Source organism: Petromyzon marinus, chromosome 75 (genome assembly GCF_048934315.1).
Source record: "Petromyzon marinus isolate PM22_M1 ecotype Great Lakes invasive population chromosome 75, UKy_Petmar_22M1.pri1.0, whole genome shotgun sequence".
NCBI lineage: Eukaryota > Metazoa > Chordata > Hyperoartia > Petromyzontiformes > Petromyzontidae > Petromyzon > Petromyzon marinus.
In genome coordinates this window covers 3,926,828-3,950,300 of record NC_133741.1, presented here as the reverse complement: position 1 = coordinate 3,950,300, position 23,473 = coordinate 3,926,828, and the positions used below count along the sequence as shown (strand labels likewise).

Here is a 23,473-nt window from a genome sequence, read left to right as displayed (position 1 = left end):
GACTGTCTGTCTGACTGACTGACTGACTGTCTGACTGACTAACTGTCTGTCTGACTGACTGTCTGACTGACTGACTGACTGTGACTGACTGACAACTGTCTGACTGACTGAATGAGTGACTGAGTGTGTGACTGACTGACTGACTGTGACTGACTGACAACTGTCTGACTGTCTGACTGACTGAGTGACTGACTGACTGTCTGTCTGACTGACTGAGTGACTGAGTGTCTGACTGACTGACTGACTGAGTGACTGAGTGTCTGACTGACTGACTGTCTGACTGACTGACTAACTGACTGTCTGACTGTCTGACTGACTGACTAACTGATTGACTGACTGTCTGTGTGACTGCGTGACTGACTGACTGAGTGACTGTCTGACTGTCTGACTGACTGACTGAGTGACTGACTGACTGAGTGACTGACTGACTGACTGTCTGTGTGACTGACTGACTGAGTGACTGTCTGTGTGACTGACTGACTGACTGTTTGTGTGACTGACTGACTGACTGTCTGTGTGACTGCATGACTGACTGTCTGTGTGACTGCATGACTGACTGACTGAGTGACTGTCTGACTGACTGACTAATTGACTGAGTGACTGACTGTCTGATTGAGTGACTGACTGACTGACTGTCTGTGTGACTGACTGACTGAGTGACTGTCTGTGTGACTGACTGACTGAGTGACTGTCTGTGTGACTGACTGACTGACTGTCTGTGTGACTGACTGACTGACTGTCTGTGTGACTGCGTGACTGACTGTCTGTGTGACTGCGTGACTGACTGACTGAGTGACTGTCTGACTGACTGACTAATTGACTGAGTGACTGACTGTCTGACTGAGTGACTGACTGACTGACTGTCTGTGTGACTGACTGACTGAGTGACTGTCTGTGTGACTGACTGACTGACTGTCTGTGTGACTGACTGACTGACTGTCTGTGTGACTGCATGACTGACTGTCTGTGTGACTGCGTGACTGACTGACTGAGTGACTGTCTGACTGTCTGAGTGACTGACTGACTGACTGTCTGTGTGACTGACTGACTGACTGTCTGTGTGACTGACTGACTGACTGTCTGTGTGACTGACTGACTGACTGTCTGTGTGACTGCGTGACTGACTGTCTGTGTGACTGCGTGACTGACTGTCTGGTGTGACTGCGTGACTGACTACCTGATTGACTGTATAAATATTTCTCCACCTACCCCACCAGACAGCATGACTCCGCTGCTGCCCATCTCCGCCCGCGAGACCCTCACAGCCACCGCCGCCGCCGAAGGAGGAGGTGGAGGAGGTGGAGGAGGAGGTGGAGGAGGTGGAGGAGGTGGAGGAGGAGGAGGAGGGGGGGTCTCCCACCACGGCGGCTCCCTCCCTACTTTGCGCTGAGCTACGAGCTCAACTGTGAGCGGCTGTGCTCATCCTTCCAGGAGGATGTGGACTTCCGCTTCTCGCTGGGCTGGGCGGCCCTGGTGGGGCGATTCCTGGGGCCTCGTGGCGCTCACCACACCCTCACCGGAGGGGAGCAGCAGGTGAGGGGCCGCTCACCAGCTCGCTCACCCAACCACTCACTCACTCACTCACCCAACCACTCACCCAACCACTCACTCACCCACTCACCCACTCACTCACCACTCACCCACACACTCACACACTCACACACTCACCCACTCACCCAACCACTCACCCACCCCTCACCCACCCACCCACCCACTCACTCACTCACTCACCACCCACCCACTCACCCAACCACCCACCCACCCACTCACTCACCCACCCACCCACCTACTCACTCACCCACTCACTCACTCACCCACCCACTCACTCACCCAACCACTCACTCACTCACCCACTCACTCACTCACCCACCCACCCACTCACTCACTCACTCACCCACTCACCCACTCACTCACCCACCCACTCACCCACTCACTCACCCACCCACCCACTCACTCACTCACTCACCCACTCACCCACTCACTCACCCACCCACCCACCCACTCACCCACTCACTCACTCACCCACTCACTCACTCACCCACCCACCCACCCACTCACTCACTCACTCACCACCACTCACTCACCCACCCACCCACTCACCCACTCACTCACCCAACCACTCACTCACCACTCACTCACTCACCCACTCACCCACTCACCACTCACTCACTCACCACCACTCACTCACTCCACCACTCACTCACTCACACACACACACACACTCACTCACTCACACACTCACTCGCTCACCCAACCACTCACCCACTCACTCACCACTCACCCACTCACCCAACCACTCGGCACCAACCCACTCACTCACCCACTCACTCACTCACCCACTCACTCACCCACCCACCTACTCACTCACCCACCCACCCACCCACTCACTCACCCACCCACCTACTCACTCACCCACCCACCCACTCACTCACTCACTCACCCACTCACCCACTCACCCACTCACCCACTCACTCACCCACCCACCTACTCACTCACCCACCCACCCACTCACTCACTCACTCACCCACTCACCCACTCACCCACCCACCCACCCACTCACTCACCCACCCACCTACTCACTCACCCACCCACCTACTCACTCACCCACCCACCTACTCACTCACCCACCCACCCACTCACTCACTCACTCACCCACCCACCCACTCACCTCACCCACCCACCCACTCACTCACTCACTCACCCACTCACCCACTCACTCACCCACCCACTCACCCACTCACTCACTCACTCACCCACTCACCCACTCACTCACCCACCCACTCACCCACTCACTCACTCACTCACCCACTCACCCACTCACTCACCCACCCACTCACTCACCCACTCACCCACTCACCCACCCACCCACCCACTCACTCACCCAACCACCCACCCACTCACTCACTCACTCACCCACTCACCCACTCACTCACCCACCCACTCACCCACTCACTCACTCACTCACCCACTCACCCAACCACTTACTCACTCCCCAACCACTCACTCACTCACCCACACTCACTCACTCACCCACACACTCACACACTCACTCACTCACCCACTCACTCGCTCACCCAACCACTCACACCCACTCACTCACCACTCACCCACTCACCCCAACCACTCGCTCACCCAACCCTCACTCACCCACTCACTCACCCACTCACTCACTCACCCACTCACTCACCCACCCACCTACTTATTCACTCACCCACCCACCCACCCACTCACTCACCCACCCACCTACTCACTCACCCACCCACCCACTCACTCACTCACTCACCCACTCACCCACTCACCCACTCACCCACTCACTCACCCACCCACCTACTCACTCACCCACCCACCCACTCACTCACTCACTCACCCACTCACCCACTCACCCACCCACCCACCCACTCACTCACCCACCCACCTACTCACTCACCCACCCACCTACTCACTCACCCACCCACCCACTCACTCACTCACTCATCCACCCACCCACTCACTCACTCACTCACCCACCCACCCACTCACTCACTCACTCACCCACTCACCCACTCACTCACCCACACCCACTCACTCACTCACTCACTCACCCACTCACCCACTCACACCACCCCACCTCACCCACTCACTCACTCACTCACCCACTCACCCACTCACTCACCCACCCACTCACTCACTCACCACACTCACCCACCCACCCACCCACTCACTCACCCAACCCACCCACCCACTCACTCACTCACTCACCCACTCACCCACTCACTCACCCACCCACTCACCCACTCACTCACTCACTCACCCACTCACCCACTCACTCACCCACCCACCCACTCACCCACCCACCCACTCACTCACTCACTCACCCACTCACCACTCACCTCACCACCCACTCACCCACTCACTCACTCACTCACCCACTCACCACTCACTCACCCACCCACCCACCCACCCACTCGCTCACTCACCCACCCACCCACCCACCCGCTCACTCACCCACCCACCCACCCGCTCACTCACCCACCCACCCACCCTCGCTCACTCACCCACCCACTCACTCACCCACTCACCCACTCCACCCACCCACCCACCCACTCCCCACCACCCACCCACTCACTCAGCCACCCACCACCCACTCACACCCACCCACTCACCCAACACTCACTCACCCACTCACCCACCCACTCACCCACCCACCCACTCACTCAGCCACCCACCCACCCACTCACCCACCCACTCACCCACCCACCCACCCACCCACCCACTCACTCACCCACCCACCCACCCACTCACTCACTCACTCACCCACTCACCCACTCACCCACCCACCCACTCACTCACTCACCCACCCACCCACTCACTCACCCACTCACCCACTCACCCACCCACTCACCCACCACCCAACCACTCACTCACCCCCCCACTCACTCACCCACCACCCACTCACTCACCCACTCACTCACTCACTCACCACTCACTCACTCACTCACCCACCCACCCACTCACTCACTCACCCACTCACCCACTCACTCACCCACCCACTCACCCACTCACTCACTCACACCCACTCACCCACTCACTCACCCACCCACCCACTCACCCACTCACTCACTCACCCACCCACCCACCACCGCTCCCTCACCCACCCACCCACCCCGCCACCCACCTCACCCACCCACCCACCCGCTCACTCACTCACCCACCCACCCCCCACTCCACCACCCACTCACCCACCCTCACCCACCCACCCACCCACTCACCCACCCACCCACTCACCCACCCACCCACCCACTCACCCACCCACCCACTCACCCACCCACCCACCCACTCACTCACCCACTCACCCACCCACCCACCCACTCACCCACCCACCCACCCACTCACCCACCCACTCACTCACCCACTCACTCACTCACTCACCTACTCACCCACTCACCCACTCACTCACCCACCCACTCACCCACCCACCACTCACTCACCCACCCACTCACTCACCCACTCACCCACTCACCCACCCACTCACTCACCCACTCACCCACTCACTCACCCACACACCCACTCACCCACTCACTCCACCCACCACCCACCTCACCCACCACCACTCACCCACCCACTCACCCCCCCACTCACCCACCCACTCACCCACCCACTCACCACTCACTCACTCACCCACCCACCCACCCACTCACTCACCCACCCACCCACCCACTCACTCACCCACTCACCCACCCAACCACTCACTCACCCACCCACCCACCCACTCACTCACCCACTCACCCACCCACCCACTCACTCAACCACCCACCCACCCACCCACTCACCCCCCACCCACCAACCCACCCACCCACTCACTCACCCACCCACCCACTCACCCACCCACTCACCCACCCCCCCACCCACCCACTCACCCACCCACTCACCCACTCACTCACCCCCCCACTCACCCACTTACCCACCCACTCACCCACCCACCCACCCCCCACACCCACCCCCCCCCACCCACCAACCCACCCACTCACTCACCCACCCACCCACTCACTCCACCCACCCACCCACTCACTCACCCACTCACCCACTCACCCACTCACCCACCCACTCACCCACCCACCCACCCACTCACCCACCCACTCACCCACCCACCCACTCACTCACCCACTCACCCACTCACCCACCCACTCACCACCCACTCACCCACCCACCCACCCACTCACCCACCCACTCACCCACCCACTCACCCACCCACCCACCCACTCACCCACCCACTCACCCACCCACTCACCCACCCACTCACCCACCCACTCACTCACCCACCCACCCACTCACTCACTCACCCACCCCACTCACTCACCCACTCACCCACTCACCCACCCACTCACCCACCCACCCCACCCACTCACCCACCCACTCACCCACCCACCCACTCACTCACCCACTCACCCACCCACTCACTCACCCACCCACCCACTCACTCACCCCACCCAACCACTCACTCACCCACCCACCCACCCACTCACTCACCCACTCACCCACCCACCCACTCACTCAACCACCCACCCACCCACCCACTCACCCCCCACCCACCACCCACCCACCCACTCACTCACCCACCCACCCACTCACCCACCCACTCACCCACCCCCCCACCCACCCACTCACCCCCCACTCACCCACTCACTCACCCCCCCCACTCACCCACTTACCCACCCACTCACCCACCCACCCACCCCCCCACACCCACCCCCCCACCCACCCACCCACCCACTCACTCACCCACCCACCCACTCACTCACCCACCCACCCACTCACTCACCCACTCACCCACTCACCCACTCACCCACCCACTCACCCACCCACCCACCCACTCACCCACCCACTCACCCACCCACCCACTCACTCACCCACTCACCCACTCACCCACCCACTCACCCACCCACTCACCCACCCACCCACCCACCCATCACCCACCCACTCACCCACCCACTCACCCACCCACCCACCCACTCACCCACCCACTCACCCACCCACTCACCCACCCACTCACCCACCCACTCACCCACCCACCCACCTCACTCACCCACCCACTCACTCACCCACTCACCCACTCACCCACCCACTCACCCACCCACCCACCCACTCACCCACCCACTCACCCACCCACCCACTCACTCACACCACTCACCCACCCACTCACCCACCCACCCACCCCACCCACCCCCACTCACCCACCCACTCACCCACCCACCCACCCACTCACCCACCCACACCCACTCACCCACCCACTCACCCACCCACTCACTCACCCACCCACCTCACCCACCCACCCACTCACTCCACCCACTCACCACCCACCCACTCACCCACCCACCCACTCACCCACCCATCACCCACCCACCCCACTCACCCACCCACTCACCCCACCCACCCACCCACCACCCACCCACTCACCCACTCACCCACCCACTCACCCACCCACCCACTCACCCACCCACTCACCCACCCACCCAACCCACCCACTCACCCCCCACTCACTCACCCACCCACTCACCCACCCACTCACCCACTCACCCACCCACTCACCCACTCACCCACCCACCCACCCACTCACCCACCCACCCACCCACTCACCCACTCACCCACCCACCCACTCACCCACCCACTCACCCACTCACCCACCCACCCACCCACTCACCCACCCACTCACCCACTCACCCACCCACTCACCCACCCACCCACTCACCCACCCACTCACCCACCCACCCACCCACCCACTCACCCCCCCACCACTCACCCACCCACTCACCCACCCACTCACCCACTCACCCACCCACCCACCCACTCACCCACCCACCCACCCACTCACTCACTCACCCACTCACCCACTCACCCACCCACTCACCCACCCACCCACCCACTCACCCACCCACTCACCCACCCACCCACTCACTCACCCACTCACCCACCCACTCACCCACCCACCCACCCACTCACCCACCCACTCACTCACCCACCCACTCACCCACCCACCCACCCACTCACCCACCCACTCACCCACCCCACTCACCCACCCACTCACTCACCCACTCACTCACCCACCCACCCACTCACTCACCCACCCACTCACTCACCCACTCACCCACTCACCCACCCACTCACCCACCCACTCACCCACCCACCCACCCACTCACCCACCCACTCACCCACCCACCCACCCACTCACCCACCCACTCACCCACTCACCCACCCACTCACCCACCCACCCACTCACCCACCCACTCACCCACCCACCCACCCACCCACTCACCCCCCCACTCACTCACCCACCCACTCACCCACCCACTCACCCACTCACCCACCCACCCACCCACTCACCACCCACCCACCCACTCACCCACTCACCACTCACCCACCCAACCACTCACCCACCCACTCACCCACTCACCCACCCACCCACCCACCCCTGTGTGTGTAACCATAGCAACCGGCCTCTTCGTGACCCCCCCCTTCCCCCCAGGTCCCGCGGCCCCTCCCCCTGACCCCGCTGCTCCCCGTGGGGGGGGGCGTGGGGGGGTGCGTGGGGGGGGGCTCCATGACGCAGCAGGAGGAGCTGATGGTCTCCATGGTGACGGGGGTCGCTGCACTCACCTCACGCACTTCCATGGGGGTGCTCGTCATCGGGGGGGTGGTGAGTGGGGGGGGGGTGGGGGGGGGGTGGGGGGGTGGTGAGTGGGTGGGGGGGTGGTGAGTGGGGGGGGGGTGGGGGGGGGGGTGGGGGGGTGGTGAGTGAGTGAGTGGGTGAGTGAGTGGGTGAGTGAGTGGGTGGGTGGGTGGGTGAGTGAGTGGGTGGGTGGTGTGAGTGAGTGGGTGGGTGGGTGAGTGAGTGGGTGGGTGGGTGAGTGAGTGGGTGGGTGGGTGAGTGGGTGAGTGAGTGGGTGGGTGGGTGAGTGAGTGGGTGGGTGAGTGGGTGGGTGAGTGAGTGAGTGGGTGAGTGAGTGGGTGAGTGAGTGGGTGGGTGGGTGAGTGGGTGGGTGGGTGGGTGAGTGAGTGGGTGAGTGAGTGGCTGAGCGGGTGAGTGAGTGAGTGAGTGGGTGAGTGAGTGGGTGAGTGAGTGGGTGAGTTGAGTGAGTGGGTGAGTGAGTGGGTGAGTGAATGGGTGAGTGGGTGGGTGAGTGAGTGGGTGGGTGAGTGAGTGGGTGGGTGGGTGGGTGAGTGGGTGGGTGAGTGGGTGAGTGAGTGGGTGAGTTGAGTGAGTGGGTGAGTGAGTGGGTGAGTGAATGGGTGAGTGGGTGGGTGAGTGAGTGGCTGAGCGGGTGAGTGAGTGAGTGAGTGGGTGAGTGAATGGGTGAGTGGGTGGGTGAGTGGGTGGGTGAGTGAGTGGGTGGGTGAGTGGGTGGGTGAGTGGGTGGGTGAGTGTGAGTGAGTGAGTGGGTGAGTTGAGTGAGTGAGTGGGTGGGTGAGTGGTGGTGGGTGGGTGAGTGGGTGAGTGGGTGGGGGGTGAGTGGGTGGGTGAGTGGGTGAGTGAGTGGGTGGGTGGGTGGTGTACTGTGTGTGTACTGTGTGTGTGTGTACTGGTGTGTGTGTCTACTGTGTGTGTGTGTGTACTGTGTGTGTGTACTGTGTGTGTACTGTGTGTGTGTACTGTGTGTGTGTGTACTGTGTGTGTGTACTGTGTGTGTACTGTGTGTGTGTACTGTGTGTGTGTGTGTGTACTGTGTGTGTGTACTGTGTGTGTGTGTGTACTGTGTGTGTGTCTACTGTGTGTGTGTGTGTACTGTGTGTGTGTACTGTGTGTGTACTGTGTGTGTACTGTGTGTGTGTCTACTGTGTGTGTGTAGTGTGTGTGTACTGCGTGTGTGTGTACTGTGTGTGTGTGTACTGTGTGTGTGTACTGTGTGTGTACTGTGTGTGTGTACTGTGTGTGTACTGTGTGTACTGTGTGTGTGTACTGTGTGTGTGTACTGTGTGTGTACTGTGTGTGTGTACTGTGTGCGTGTACTGTGTGTGTACTGTGTGTACTGTGTGTGTGTACTGTGTGTACTGTGTGTACTGTGTGTGTACTGTGTGTACTGTGTGTGTGTACTGTGTGTGTACTGTGTGTGTGTACTGTGTGTGTACTGTGTGTGTACTGTGTGTGTACTGTGTGTACTGTGTGTGTACTGTGTGTGTACTGTGTGTGTGTACTGTGTGTACTGTGTGTGTGTGTACTGTGTGTGTGTGTACTGTGTGTGTACTGTGTGTGTACTGTGTGTGTACTGTGTGTACTGTGTGTGTACTGTGTGTGTGTACTGTGTGTGTACTGTGTGTGTACTGTGTGTGTGTGTACTGTGTGTGTGTACTGTGTGTGTACTGTGTGTGTGTACTGTGTGTGTACTGTGTGTACTGTGTGTGTGTACTGTGTGTGTACTGTGTGTGTACTGTGTGTGTGTACTGTGTGCGTGTACTGTGTGTGTACTGTGTGTACTGTGTGTGTGTACTGTGTGTGTACTGTGTGTACTGTGTGTGTGTACTGTGTGTGTACTGTGTGTGTACTGTGTGTGTACTGTGTGTGTACTGTGTGTGTGTACTGTGTGTACTGTGTGTGTGTGTACTGTGTGTGTGTGTACTGTGTGTGTACTGTGTGTGTACTGTGTGTGTACTGTGTGTACTGTGTGTGTACTGTGTGTGTACTGTGTGTGTGTACTGTGTGTACTGTGTGTGTGTGTACTGTGTGTGTGTGTACTGTGTGTGTACTGTGTGTGTACTGTGTGTGTACTGTGGGTACTGTGTGTGTACTGTGTGTGTACTGTGTGTACTGTGTGTACTGTGTGTGTACTGTGTGTGTGTACTGTGTGTGTACTGTGTGTGTGTACTGTGTGTGTGTACTGTGTGTGTGTACTGTGTGTGTACTGTGTGTGTACTGTGTGTGTGTACTGTGTGTGTACTGTGTGTGTGTACTGTGTGTGTACTGTGTGTGTGTACTGTGTGTGTACTGTGTGTGTACTGTGTGTGTACTGTGTGTGTACTGTGTACTGTGTGTGTACTGTGTGTGTGTGTACTGTGTGTGTACTGTGTGTGTACTGTGTGTGTGTGTACTGTGTGTGTACTGTGTGTGTACTGTGTGTGTACTGTGTGTGTGTGTACTGTGTGTACTGTGTGTGTGTACTGTGTGTGTACTGTGTGTGTACTGTGTGTACTGTGTGTGTACTGTGTGTGTACTGTGTGTGTACTGTGTGTACTGTGTGTGTACTGTGTGTACTGTGTGTGTACTGTGTGTGTACTGTGTGTGTGTACTGTGTGTGTACTGTGTGTACTGTGTGTGTACTGTGTGTGTACTGTGTGTGTGTGTACTGTGTGTACTGTGTGTGTGTACTGTGTGTGTACTGTGTGTGTACTGTGTGTGTACTGTGTGTGTGTACTATGTGTGTACTGTGTGTGTACTGTGTGTGTGTACTGTGTGTGTACTGTGTGTGTGTACTGTGTGTGTACTGTGTGTGTGTACTGTGTGTGTACTGTGTGTGTGTACTGTGTGTGTACTGTGTGTGTACTGTGTGTGTACTGTGTGTGTGTACTGTGTGTGTACTGTGTGTGTACTGTGTGTGTAGGTGTGGAAGGCGGTGGGCTGGAGGCTGATCGCCCTGTCGCTAGGCCTTTACGGGCTCCTCTATGTCTACGAGCGGCTGACGTGTACTGTGTGTGTACTGTGTGTGTCATGTGTGTGTACTGTGTGTGTGTACTGTGTGTGTACTGTGTGTACTGTGTAGGTGTGGAAGGCAGTGGGATGGAGGCTGATCGCCCTGTCGCTAGGCCTTTACGGGCTCCTCTATGTCTACGAGCGGCTGACGTGTACTGTGTGTGTACTGTGTGTGTACTGTGTGTGTACTGTGTGTGTACTGTGTGTGTACTGTGTGTGTGTACTGTGTGTGTGTGTACTGTGTGTGTACTGTGTGTGTACTGTGTGTGTGTACTGTGTGTGTGTACTGTGTGTGTGTACTGTGTGTGACTGTGTGTGTACTGTGTGTGTGTACTGTGTGTGTACTGTGTGTGTACTGTGTGTGTACTGTGTGTGTGTACTGTGTGTACTGTGTGTGTAGGTGTGGAAGGCGGTGGGATGGAGGCTGATCGCCCTGTCGCTAGGCCTCTATGGGCTCCTCTATGTCTACGAGCGGCTGACGTGGACTGTGTGTGTACTGTGTGTGTACTGTGTGTGTACTGTGTGTGTGTACTGTGTGTGTACTGTGTGTACTGTGTGTGTACTGTGTGTGTGTAGGTGTGGAAGGCGGTAGGCTGGAGGCTGATCGCCCTGTCGCTAGGCCTCTACGGGCTCCTCTATGTCTACGAGCGGCTGACGTGTACTGTGTGTGTACTGTGTGTACTGTGTGTGTGTACTGTGTGTGTACTGTGTGTGTACTGTGTGTGTACTGTGTGTGTGTACTGTGTGTGTGTACTGTGTGTGTACTGTGTGTGTACTGTGTGTGTGTACTGTGTGTGTACTGTGTGTGTGTACTGTGTGTGTACTGTGTGTGTACTGTGTGTACTGTGTGTGTGTACTGTGTGTGTACTGTGTGTGTACTGTGTGTGTACTGTGTGTGTACTGTGTGTGTACTGTGTGTGTGTACTGTGTGTGTACTGTGTGTGTGTACTGTGTGTGTACTGTGTGTGTACTGTGTGTGTGTACTGTGTGTGTGTACTGTGTGTGTACTGTGTGTACTGTGTGTGTACTGTGTGTGTACTGTGTGTGTGTACTGTGTGTGTACTGTGTGTGTACTGTGTGTGTACTGTGTGTGTGTACTGTGTGTACTGTGTGTGTACTGTGTGTGTGTACTGTGTGTGTGTACTGTGTGTACTGTGTGTGTAGGTGTGGAAGGCGGTGGGATGGAGGCTGATCGCCCTGTCGCTAGGCCTCTATGGGCTCCTCTATGTCTACGAGCGGCTGACGTGGACTGTGTGTGTACTGTGTGTGTGTACTGTGTGTACTGTGTGTGTACTGTGTGTGTACTGTGTGTGTGTGTACTGTGTGTGTAGGTGTGGAAGGCGGTGGGCTGGAGGCTGATCGCCCTGTCGCTAGGCCTCTATGGGCTCCTCTATGTCTACGAGCGGCTGACGTGTACTGTGTGTGTACTGTGTGTGTACTGTGTGTGTGTGTGTGTGTACTGTGTGTGTACTGTGTGTGTACTGTGTGTGTACTGTGTGTGTGTGTGTGTGTACTGTGTGTGTACTGTGTGTGTACTGTGTGTGTGTAGGTGTGGAAGGCGGTGGGCTGGAGACTGATCGCCCTGTCGCTAGGCCTCTACGGGCTCCTCTATGTCTACGAGCGACTGACGTGTACTGTGTGTGTACTGTGTGTGTGTGTGTGTGTACTGTGTGTGTACTGTGTGTGTACTGTGTGTGTAGGTGTGGAAGGCGGTAGGCTGGAGGCTGATCGCCCTGTCGCTAGGCCTCTATGGGCTCCTCTATGTCTACGAGCGACTGACGTGTACTGTGTGTGTACTGTGTGTGTGTACTGTGTGTGTGTACTGTGTGTGTGTACTGTGTGTGTACTGTGTGTGTACTGTGTGTGTGTACTGTGTGTGTACTGTGTGTGTACTGTGTGTGTGTGTGTACTGTGTGTGTACTGTGTGTGTACTGTGTGTGTGTAGGTGTGGAAGGCGGTGGGATGGAGGCTGATCGCCCTGTCGCTAGGCCTTTACGGGCTCCTCTATGTCTACGAGCGGCTGACATGTACTGTGTGTGTACTGTGTGTGTACTGTGTGTGTGTGTGTGTGTACTGTGTGTGTGTACTGTGTGTGTACTGTGTGTGTGTAGGTGTGGAAGGCGGTAGGCTGGAGACTGATCGCCCTGTCGCTAGGCCTTTACGGGCTCCTCTATGTCTACGAGCGGCTGACGTGTACTGTGTGTGTACTGTGTGTGTACTGTGTGTACTGTGTGTGTACTGTGTGTGTGTACTGTGTGTACTGTGTGTGTACTGTGTGTGTACTGTGTGTACTGTGTGTGTGTACTGTGTGTGTACTGTGTGTGTGTGTACTGTGTGTGTACTGTGTGTGTACTGTGTGTGTACTGTGTGTACTGTGTGTGTACTGTGTGTGTGTGTGTACTGTGTGTGTACTGTGTGTGTAGGTGTGGAAGGCGGTAGGCTGGAGGCTGATCGCCCTGTCGCTAGGCCTCTATGGGCTCCTCTATGTCTACGAGCGGCTGACGTGTACTGTGTGTGTACTGTGTGTGTGTACTGTGTGTGTGTACTGTGTGTGTACTGTGTGTGTACTGTGTGTGTACTGTGTGTGTGTACTGTGTGTGTGTACTGTGTGTGTACTGTGTGTGTGTACTGTGTAGGTGTGGAAGGCGGTGGGATGGAGGCTGATCGCCCTGTCGCTAGGCCTTTACGGGCTCCTCTATGTCTACGAGCGGCTGACGTGTACTGTGTGTGTACTGTGTGTACTGTGTGTACTGTGTGTGTGTACTGTGTGTGTACTGTGTGTGTGTAGGTGTGGAAGGCGGTGGGCTGGAGACTGATCGCCCTGTCGCTAGGCCTCTACGGGCTCCTCTATGTCTACGAGCGGCTGACGTGTACTGTGTGTGTGTGTACTGTGTGTGTACTGTGTGTGTACTGTGTGTGTACTGTGTGTGTGTAGGTGTGGAAGGCGGTAGGCTGGAGGCTGATCGCCCTGTCGCTAGGCCTCTACGGGCTCCTCTATGTCTACGAGCGGCTGACGTGTACTGTGTGTACTGTGTGTGTACTGTGTGTGTGTACTGTGTGTGTACTGTGTGTACTGTGTGTGTACTGTGTGTGTGTAGGTGTGGAAGGCGGTAGGCTGGAGACTGATCGCCCTGTCGCTAGGCCTCTACGGGCTCCTCTATGTCTACGAGCGGCTGACGTGTACTGTGTGTACTGTGTGTGTACTGTGTGTGTGTACTGTGTGTGTACTGTGTGTGTACTGTGTGTGTACTGTGTGTACTGTGTGTGTGTAGGTGTGGAAGGCGGTGGGATGGAGACTGATTGCCCTGTCGCTAGGCCTCTATGGGCTCCTCTATGTCTACGAGCGGCTGACGTGTACTGTGTGTGTACTGTGTGTGTACTGTGTGTGTACTGTGTGTGTGTACTGTGTGTGTGTACTGTGTGTGTACTGTGTGTGTACTGTGTGTACTGTGTGTGTACTGTGTGTGTACTGTGTGTGTGTACTGTGTGTACTGTGTGTGTACTGTGTGTGTACTGTGTAGGTGTGGAAGGCGGTGGGATGGAGGCTGATCGCCCTGTCGCTAGGCCTTTACGGGCTCCTCTATGTCTACGAGCGGCTGACGTGTACTGTGTGTGTACTGTGTGTGTGTACTGTGTGTGTACTGTGTGTGTACTGTGTGTGTGTACTGTGTGTGTACTGTGTGTGTACTGTGTGTGTACTGTGTGTGTGTACTGTGTGTGTGTACTGTGTGTGTACTGTGTGTGTACTGTGTGTGTGTACTGTGTGTGTGTGTGTACTGTGTGTGTACTGTGTGTGTGTACTGTGTGTGTGTACTGTGTGTACTGTGTGTGTGTAGGTGTGGAAGGCGGTGGGATGGAGGCTGATCGCCCTGTCGCTAGGCCTCTACGGGCTCCTCTATGTCTACGAGCGGCTGACGTGTACTGTGTGTGTACTGTGTGTGTACTGTGTGTGTGTACTGTGTGTGTACTGTGTGTGTGTACTGTGTGTACTGTGTGTGTACTGTGTGTGTACTGTGTGTGTGTACTGTGTGTGTACTGTGTGTGTACTGTGTGTGTGTACTGTGTGTACTGTGTGTACTGTGTGTGTACTGTGTGTACTGTGTGTACTGTGTGTGTACTGTGTGTGTGTACTGTGTGTACTGTGTGTGTACTGTGTGTGTGTACTGTGTGTGTACTGTGTGTACTGTGTGTGTGTACTGTGTGTGTGTACTGTGTGTGTACTGTGTGTGTACTGTGTGTGTGTAGGTGTGGAAGGCGGTGGGATGGAGGCTGATCGCCCTGTCGCTAGGCCTCTACGGGCTCCTCTATGTCTACGAGCGGCTGACGTGTACTGTGTGTGTACTGTGTGTGTACTGTGTGTGTGTACTGTGTGTACTGTGTGTGTACTGTGTGTGTACTGTGTGTGTGTGTACTGTGTGTGCTGTGTACTGTGTAGGTGTGGAAGGCAGTGGGATGGAGGCTGATCGCCCTGTCGCTAGGCCTTTACGGGCTCCTCTATGTCTACGAGCGGCTGACGTGGACTGTGTGTGTACTGTGTGTGTACTGTGTGTGTGCACTGTGTGTGTACTGTGTGTACTGTGTGTACTGTGTGTGTACTGTGTGTGTACTGTGTGTGTGCTGTGTACTGTGTAGGTGTGGAAGGCGGTAGGCTGGAGGCTGATCGCCCTGTCGCTAGGCCTCTATGGGCTCCTCTATGTCTACGAGCGGCTGACGTGGACTGTGTGTGTACTGTGTGTGTGTACTGTGTGTGTACTGTGTGTGTACTGTGTGTGTACTGTGTGTGTGTACTGTGTGTGTACTGTGTGTGTACTGTGTGTGTACTGTGTGTGTACTGTGTGTGTACTGTGTGTACTGTGTGTACTGTGTGTGTACTGTGTAGGTCTGGAAGGCGGTGGGATGGAGGCTGATCGCCCTGTCGCTAGGCCTCTACGGGCTCCTCTATGTCTACGAGCGGCTGACGTGGACCTCGCGTGCCAAGGAGCGTGCCTTCAAGCGCCAGTTCGTGGACTACGCTGCCGACAAGCTCCACATGCTGGTCAGCTTCACCGGGGCCAACTGCAGCCACCAGGTCCAGCAGTGAGTAGCGCACTGGGGGGGGGTGACGTGTGTGTGTGTGGACGTGTGTGTGTGTACGTGTGTGTGTGTACTGTGTGTGTGTACGTGTTTGTACATGTGTGTGTGTGTGTACTGTGTGGGTGTGTATGTGTGTGTACTTGTGTGTGTGTGTACGTGTGTGTGTGTACTTGTGTACATGTGTGTGTGTGTACGTGTGTGTGTGTGGGTGTGTGTACGTGTGTGTGTGTACTGTGTGGGTGTGTACTGTGTGTGTGTGTACTTGTGTACATGTGTGTGTGTGTACGTGTGTGTGTGTGGGTGTGTGTACGTGTGTGTGTGTACTGTGTGGGTGTGTACTGTGTGGGTGTGTACGTGTGTGTGACTGTGTGTGTGTGTGTGTACTGTGTGTGTGTGTACTGTGTGTACATGTGTGTGTGTACTGTGTGTGTGTGCTGTGTGTGTGTACGTGTGTGTGTGTACGTGTGTGTGTGTGTACTGTGTGGGTGTGTGTGTACGTGTGTGTGTGTACGTGTGTGTGTGTGTGTACGTGTGTGTGTGTACGTGTGTGTGTGTGTACGTGTGTGTGTGTGTGTACATGTGTGTGTGTACGTGTGTGTGTGTGGACGTGTGTGTGTGTGTACTGTGTGGGTGTGTGTGTATGTGTGTGTACGTGTGTACGTGTGTGTGTGTGTGTACGTGTGTGTGTGTGTGTGTACGTGTGTGTGTGTGTGTACTGTGTGGGTGTGTGTACGTGTGTGTGTGTGTACGTGTGTGTGTGGGTGTGTGTACGTGTGTGTGTGTGTGCGTACGTATGTGTACGTGTGTGTGTGTACGTGTGTGTGTGTACCTGTGTGTGTGTGTGTACGTGTGTGTGTGTACGTGTGTGTGTATGTACATGTACTGTGTGTGTACTGTGTGTGTGTACTGTGTGTGTACTGTGTGTGTGCAGGGAGCTGGCAGGCACGTTTGCCCGCCTGTGTGAGCAAGTGAACTGTGTGTGTGTACTGTGTGTACTGTGTGTGTGTGTACTGTGTGTGTGTACTGTGTGTGTGTGTACTGTGTGTGTGTACTGTGTGTACTGTGTGTGTACTGTGTGTGTACTGTGTGTGCTGTGTGTGTGTACTGTGTGTGCTGTGTGTGTGTACTGTGTGTGTGTACTGTGTGTGTACTGTGTGTGTGTACTGTGTGTACTGTGTGTGTACTGTGTGTGCTGTGTGTGTGTACTGTGTGTGTGTACTGTGTGTGTACTGTGTGTACTGTGTGTGTGTACTGTGTGTGTGCTGTGTATGTGCTGTGTGTGTGTACTGTGTGTGTACTGTGTGTGCTGTGTGTGTGTACTGTGTGTGTGTACTGTGTGTGTGCTGTGTATGTGCTGTGTGTGTGTACTGTGTGTGTGTACTGTGTGTGTACTGTGTGTGTACTGTGTGTGTACTGTGTGTGTGTACTGTGTGTACTGTGTGTGTACTGTGTGTGTGTACTGTGTGTGTACTGTGTGTGCTGTGTGTGTACTGTGTGTGTGTACTGTGTGTGTGTACTGTGTGTGTGTACTGTGTGTGTGTATTGTGTGTGTGTATTGTGTATGTACTGTGTTTGTGTGTGTATGTACTGTGTGTGTGTACTGTGTGTGTGTGTGCTGTGTGTGTACTGTGTGTGTGTACTGTGTGTATGTACTGTGTGTGTATGTACTGTGTGTACTGTGTGTGTACTGTGTGTGTGTACTGTGTGTGTGTGTGTACTGTGTGTGTGTACTGTGTGTGTGTACTGTGTGTGTGTGTACTGTGTGTACTGTGTGTGTGTACTGTGTATGTACTGTGTGTACTGTGTGTGTACTGTGTGTGTGTACTGTGTGTGTGTACTGTGTGTACTGTGTGTGTGTACTGTGTGTGTACTGTGTGTGTGTACTGTGTGTGTACTGTGTGTGTGTACTGTGTGTGTGTACTGTGTGTACTGTGTGTGTACTGTGTGTGCTGTGTGTGTGTACTGTGTGTGTGTACTGTGTGTGTACTGTGTGTACTGTGTGTGTACTGTGTGTACTGTGTGTGTGTACTGTGTGTGTGCTGTGTATGTGCTGTGTGTGTGTACTGTGTGTGTACTGTGTGTGCTGTGTGTGCTGTGTGTGTGTACTGTGTGTGTGCTGTGTATGTGCTGTGTGTGTGTACTGTGTGTGTACTGTGTGTGTGTACTGTGTGTACTGTGTGTGTACTGTGTGTGTGTACTGTGTGTGTACTGTGTGTGCTGTGTGTGTACTGTGTGTACTGTGTGTGTGTACTGTGTGTACTGTGTGTGTGTGTGTACTGTGTGTGTGTGTACTGTGTGTACTGTGTGTGTGTACTGTGTATGTACTGTGTGTACTGTGTGTGTACTGTGTGTGTGTACTGTGTGTGTGTACTGTGTGTACTGTGTATGTGTACTGTGTGTGTACTGTGTGTGTACTGTGTGTGTGTACTGTGTGTACTGTGTGTGTGTACTGTGTGTGTGTACTGTGTGTGTACTGTGTGTGTGTACTGTGTGTATGTACTGTGTGTGTGTACTGTGTGTGTACTGTGTGTGTGTACTGTGTGCTGTGTGTGTGTACTGTGTGTGTGTACTGTGTGTGTACTGTGTGTACTGTGTGTGTGTACTGTGTGTGTGTACTGTGTGTGTACTGTGTGTACTGTGTGTGTGTACTGTGTGTGTACTGTGTGTACTGTGTGTGTACTGTGTGTGTGTACATGTACTCTGTGTGTACTGTGTGTACTGTGTGTGTGTACTGTGTGTGTACTGTGTGTATGTACTGTGTGTACTGTGTGTGTACTGTGTGTGTGTACTGTGTGTGTACTGTGTGTGTGTACTGTGTGTGTACTGTGTGTGTACTGTGTGTGTGTGTACTGTGTGTGTAGTGTGTGTACTGTGTGTGCTGTGTGTACTGTGTGTGTATGTACATGTACTATGTGTGTGTACTGTGTGTGTACTGTGTGTACTGTGTGTGTACTGTGTGTGTACTGTGTGTGTACTGTGTGTGTGTACTGTGTGTGTACTGTGTGTGTACTGTGTGTGTGTGTACTGTGTGTGTAGTGTGTGTACTGTGTGTGCTGTGTGTACTGTGTGTGTATGTACATGTACTATGTGTGTGTACTGTGTGTGTACTGTGTGTACTGTGTGTGTACTGTGTGTGTACTGTGTGTGTGTACTGTGTGTGTGTACTGTGTGTGTACTGTGTGTGTGTATGTGTGTGTACTGTGTGTGTGTGTACTGTGTGTGTACTGTGTGTGTGTGTACTGTGTGTGTAGTGTGTGTACTGTGTGTGCTGTGTGTACTGTGTGTGTATGTACATGTACTATGTGTGTGTACTGTGTGTGTACTGTGTGTACTGTGTGTGTACTGTGTGTGTACTGAGTGTGTGTACTGTGTGTTTAGTGTGTGTACTGTGTGTGCTGTGTGTACTGTGTGTGTATGTACATGTACTGTGTGTGTGTACTGTGTGTGTGTACTGTGTGTGTGTACTGTGTACATGTACTGTGTGTGTGTGCTGTGTGTGTACTGTGTGTGTGCTGTGTGTGTACTGTGTGTGTACTGTGTGTGTGTGTGTGTACTGTGTGTGTGTACTATGTGTGTACTGTGTTTGTACTGTGTGTGTGTACTGTGTGTGTACTGTGTGTGTGTACTGTGTGTGTGTACTGTGTGTGTACTATGTGTGTACTGTGTGTGTACTGTGTGTGTGTACTGTGTGTGTACTGTGTGTGTGTACTATGTGTGTACTGTGTGTGTACTGTGTGTGTGTACTGTGTGTGTACTGTGTGTGTACTGTGTGTGTGTACTATGTGTGTACTGTGTGTGTACTGTGTGTGTGTACTGTGTGTGTACTGTGTGTGTGTACTGTGTGTGTACTGTGTGTGTACTGTGTGTGTACTGTGTGTGTGTACGGTGTGTGTACTGTGTGTGTGTACTGTGTGTGTGTACTGTGTGTGTACTGTGTGTGTACTGTGTGTACTGTGTGTGTACTGTGTGTGTGTACTGTGTGTGTACTGTGTGTGTGTACTGTGTGTGTACTGTGTGTGTACTGTGTGTGTACTGTGTGTGTGTACTGTGTGTGTACTGTGTGTGTGTACTATGTGTGTACTGTGTGTGTACTGTGTGTGTGTACTGTGTGTGTACTGTGTGTGTACTGTTTGTGTACTGTGTGTGTACTGTGTGTGTGTACTGTGTGTGTACTATGTGTGTACTGTGTGTGTACTGTGTGTACTGTGTGTGTACTGTGTGTGTACTGTGTGTGTACTGTATGTACTGTGTGTGTGTGTACTGTGTGTGTACTGTGTGTACTGTGTGTACTGTGTGTGTGTACTGTGTGTACTGTGTGTGTGTACTGTGTACTGTGTGTGCTGTGTGTACTGTGTGTGTGTACTGTGTGTACTGTGTGTGTACTGTGTGTACTGTGTGTGTGTACTGTGTACTGTATGTACTGTGTGTACTGTGTGTGTGTACTGTGTGTACTGTGTGTGTACTGTGTGTACTGTGTGTGTGTACTGTGTACTGTATGTACTGTGTGTACTGTGTGTACTGTGTGTGTGTACTGTGTACTGTGTATGTACTGTGTGTACTGTGTGTACTGTGTGTGTACTGTGTGTGTACTGTGTGTGTGCAGGGAGCTGGCAGGCACGTTTGCCCGCCTGTGTGAGCAGGTGAGCTGCACCCGGCAGGAGCTGCAGGTCGAGGTGCAGCAGCTGGAGGGTCGCATCGAGAGGTTGGACAGCGTCCAATCACGCGCCAAGCTCCTACGGTACACACACACACACATATACACACACACACACACACGTACACACACACAGTACACACGTATACACACGTACACACACACACGTACACACACACATGTATACACACACACGTACACACACGTATACACACACACACACAGACACACACACACAGACACACGTACACACACACACACGTATACACACACACACGTACACACACACGTACACACACACACGTACACACACACACGTATACACACACACGTATACACACACACACGTACACACACACACGTACACACACACACGTACACACACACACGTACACACACACACGTACACACACACACGTACACACACACACACAGACACACACACACACAGTACACACCCACGTACACACACACACGTACACACACACACGTACACACACAACAACAACAACAACAACAACCGCCATTCGCCACTAAGTGGCGGTGACGTCACCACGACGCTTGTGCCAGGCTATGTGCACCCTGAGGCCACGTGAAGTGTCGAACGCCCGCTGGCAGGAGGTCACGGGGCAGACCCAGGTGCCACGGGTCGACTGACTGAGATGACTGGCTGATGCACCACCTGTGCCCCCTACTGTGCCAACCTGCTGTGCTTTAGCCACCCGGCGCTCCGCTCGCTGTTGTGAGCGTCGCTCCTCCGCCCTCCGTTGTTGTTGGAGGGCGACTGCCTCCAACTGCCCAGTAGCATCCTTCACGAGCCTCCTCCACAGAGGCCGATCTTGACACCGCTGGTACCAGTCATCGGCAAGTCCACTCAGCTCCACGTCCTCCTGTACCACATCACTCCATCTCTTCTCTAGCCCGTGCCGCGCCCGCTTAGCCCCCTCAATCCGGCCAAACAAAAGCTGTTTCGGCATGCGGTGGCTGGGCATGCGGGCTACATGACCCAGCCATCGCAGCCTTGCCTGCCGGAGGAGCTCACCGATGGGACCCTGCTCAGATCTTTCAAGGATGTGTGAGCTCCTCACACAATCCAGTTTGGTTAAACCCAGGATGGATCGTAGGCAGGTCAGCCTAAATGTTTCTAACCGGCGAAGATGTTCCATTTGGGGGGTCCACGTTTCGCAAGCGTAGAGAAGGGAGGGAATGACCGTGGCCGAGAAGACCTGAAGCTTAGTGCGGAGCGACAGACCAGGTAGCTTCCACACAGCGTTACGCAACCGATGAAAAGATATTGCCGCTCGACTGATTCGGAGTGAGACCTCTGCTGTTAAACTGGAGCCAGTCATAAGCACACTGCCCAGGTATGGGAAACTCTCCACTCTCTCCACAACTGCCCCATCACCGATTGGGAGTTGTGGGGGTGGAGTGTCCGATGGTACAAAATACCCAGGCAGGTGCTTAGTTTTGGTGGGGCTGATGGTAAGGCCCCACCTCTTAGTGGCACGCTCCAGTCTCAGCAGCAGCGTCTCCAACTCCTCCTCTGACTGAGCAGCTATTACCAAGTCATCAGCATACATAACGTGGTTGAGCAATAGGGAGCCATCCCTTGACCGCACCCGGGCATCGATTAGCCTCCCATTATATCTGTACCATATGGAGATTCCCCCGGTACAGCTATTGAAGGCTTCACGAACTACGTGGTCAAAATAGATGTTAAATAATGTGGGAGCCAGAGGACATCCCTGTCGCACCCCAAGGTGTACAGGGAATGGCTCTGACTCCCGGCCACGTAGTTTTACCCGGGCCCGCTCACCATCATGAAGGTCCTTAATGATCGTGAGCAGAGGGTCAGGTACTCCAAAAGCACGAAGAACGACCCAGAGCCCAGGCCTACTGATGGTATCATAGGCCTTGACCAGGTCAATAAAGCAGAGATGTAGGTCTTGTTGGAATTCCCTACACCTCTGCTGTAGCAGACGGACAGAAAATATGGCATCTGTGCAGGACCGCCCTTTCCTGAAACCGCATTGGGGCTCCGCAAGCCTCTCCTCAGCGTGCCTGGCAAGGCGATGCTGAATAATCCTTGCCAGGACCTTTCCCGGCACACTGAGGAGTGAGATGCCCCTGTAGTTGTTACAGTCTGTGCGGTCCCCCTTCTTAAAAAGGGGGACCACCAGGGCATCCTTCCAATCCTGCGGAACCCGTCCAGTGGTCCAGACTGTTGTTATGATGTCATATAGGGCAGTCTGTGCACAAACGCCACCCTCCCTCAGCATTTCGCTTGGGAGATCATCTCTGCCCGCTGCCTTTCCTGGTCTCAGACTCCGGATCGCCTTCAATACTTCCTCAGCAGATGGCACCTCAGCCAGCCACTCACAGGGGGTGACTTCATCCAATATTTGAGGCACCGCAGCCTCAGCAGGGTCATCCTCACTTTGTGCCACGATGTTTTCCTGGCTGTGGGATTTTCCCTCCCCCAGGACCTCACAGAAATGCTCAGCAAATCTGCGAACCTGTTCCTGGGGGTCGGAAATTGGATCACCGTTTTTTCCCCTAATGATGGTAATAGGTGTGGCGCTGCAGGTTAC

At 54.7% G+C, this 23,473-nt stretch overlaps 2 protein-coding genes across 4 annotated transcripts in view; both read left to right on the top strand.

The window, feature by feature from the left end:
- Positions 1 to 23,473, top strand: part of LOC116958295 (protein FAM43A-like) — a 202,733-nt gene that overhangs the window by 146,826 nt on the left and 32,434 nt on the right. The window lies entirely within an intron of this gene.
- The window catches only part of LOC116958299 (mitofusin-2-like), a 28,509-nt gene continuing 6,352 nt past the window's right edge, over positions 1,317 to 23,473 (top strand). The window contains exons 1-4 of one of the 3 annotated variants that reach the window (XR_012930831.1): positions 1,317 to 1,533; positions 8,000 to 8,170; positions 11,556 to 16,231; positions 20,832 to 20,966. Coding sequence is in view for 1 of the 3 variants with exons in the window: in XM_032980848.2 (XP_032836739.1) it covers positions 16,185 to 16,231; positions 20,832 to 20,966 (182 nt within the window). In the remaining 2 variants the exon portion in view is untranslated. Of the gene's footprint in view, positions 1,534 to 7,999; positions 8,171 to 11,555; positions 16,232 to 20,831; positions 20,967 to 23,473 lie in introns of those variants that run through there. The other 2 variants (XR_012930832.1, XM_032980848.2) reach the window with 2 other exon arrangements.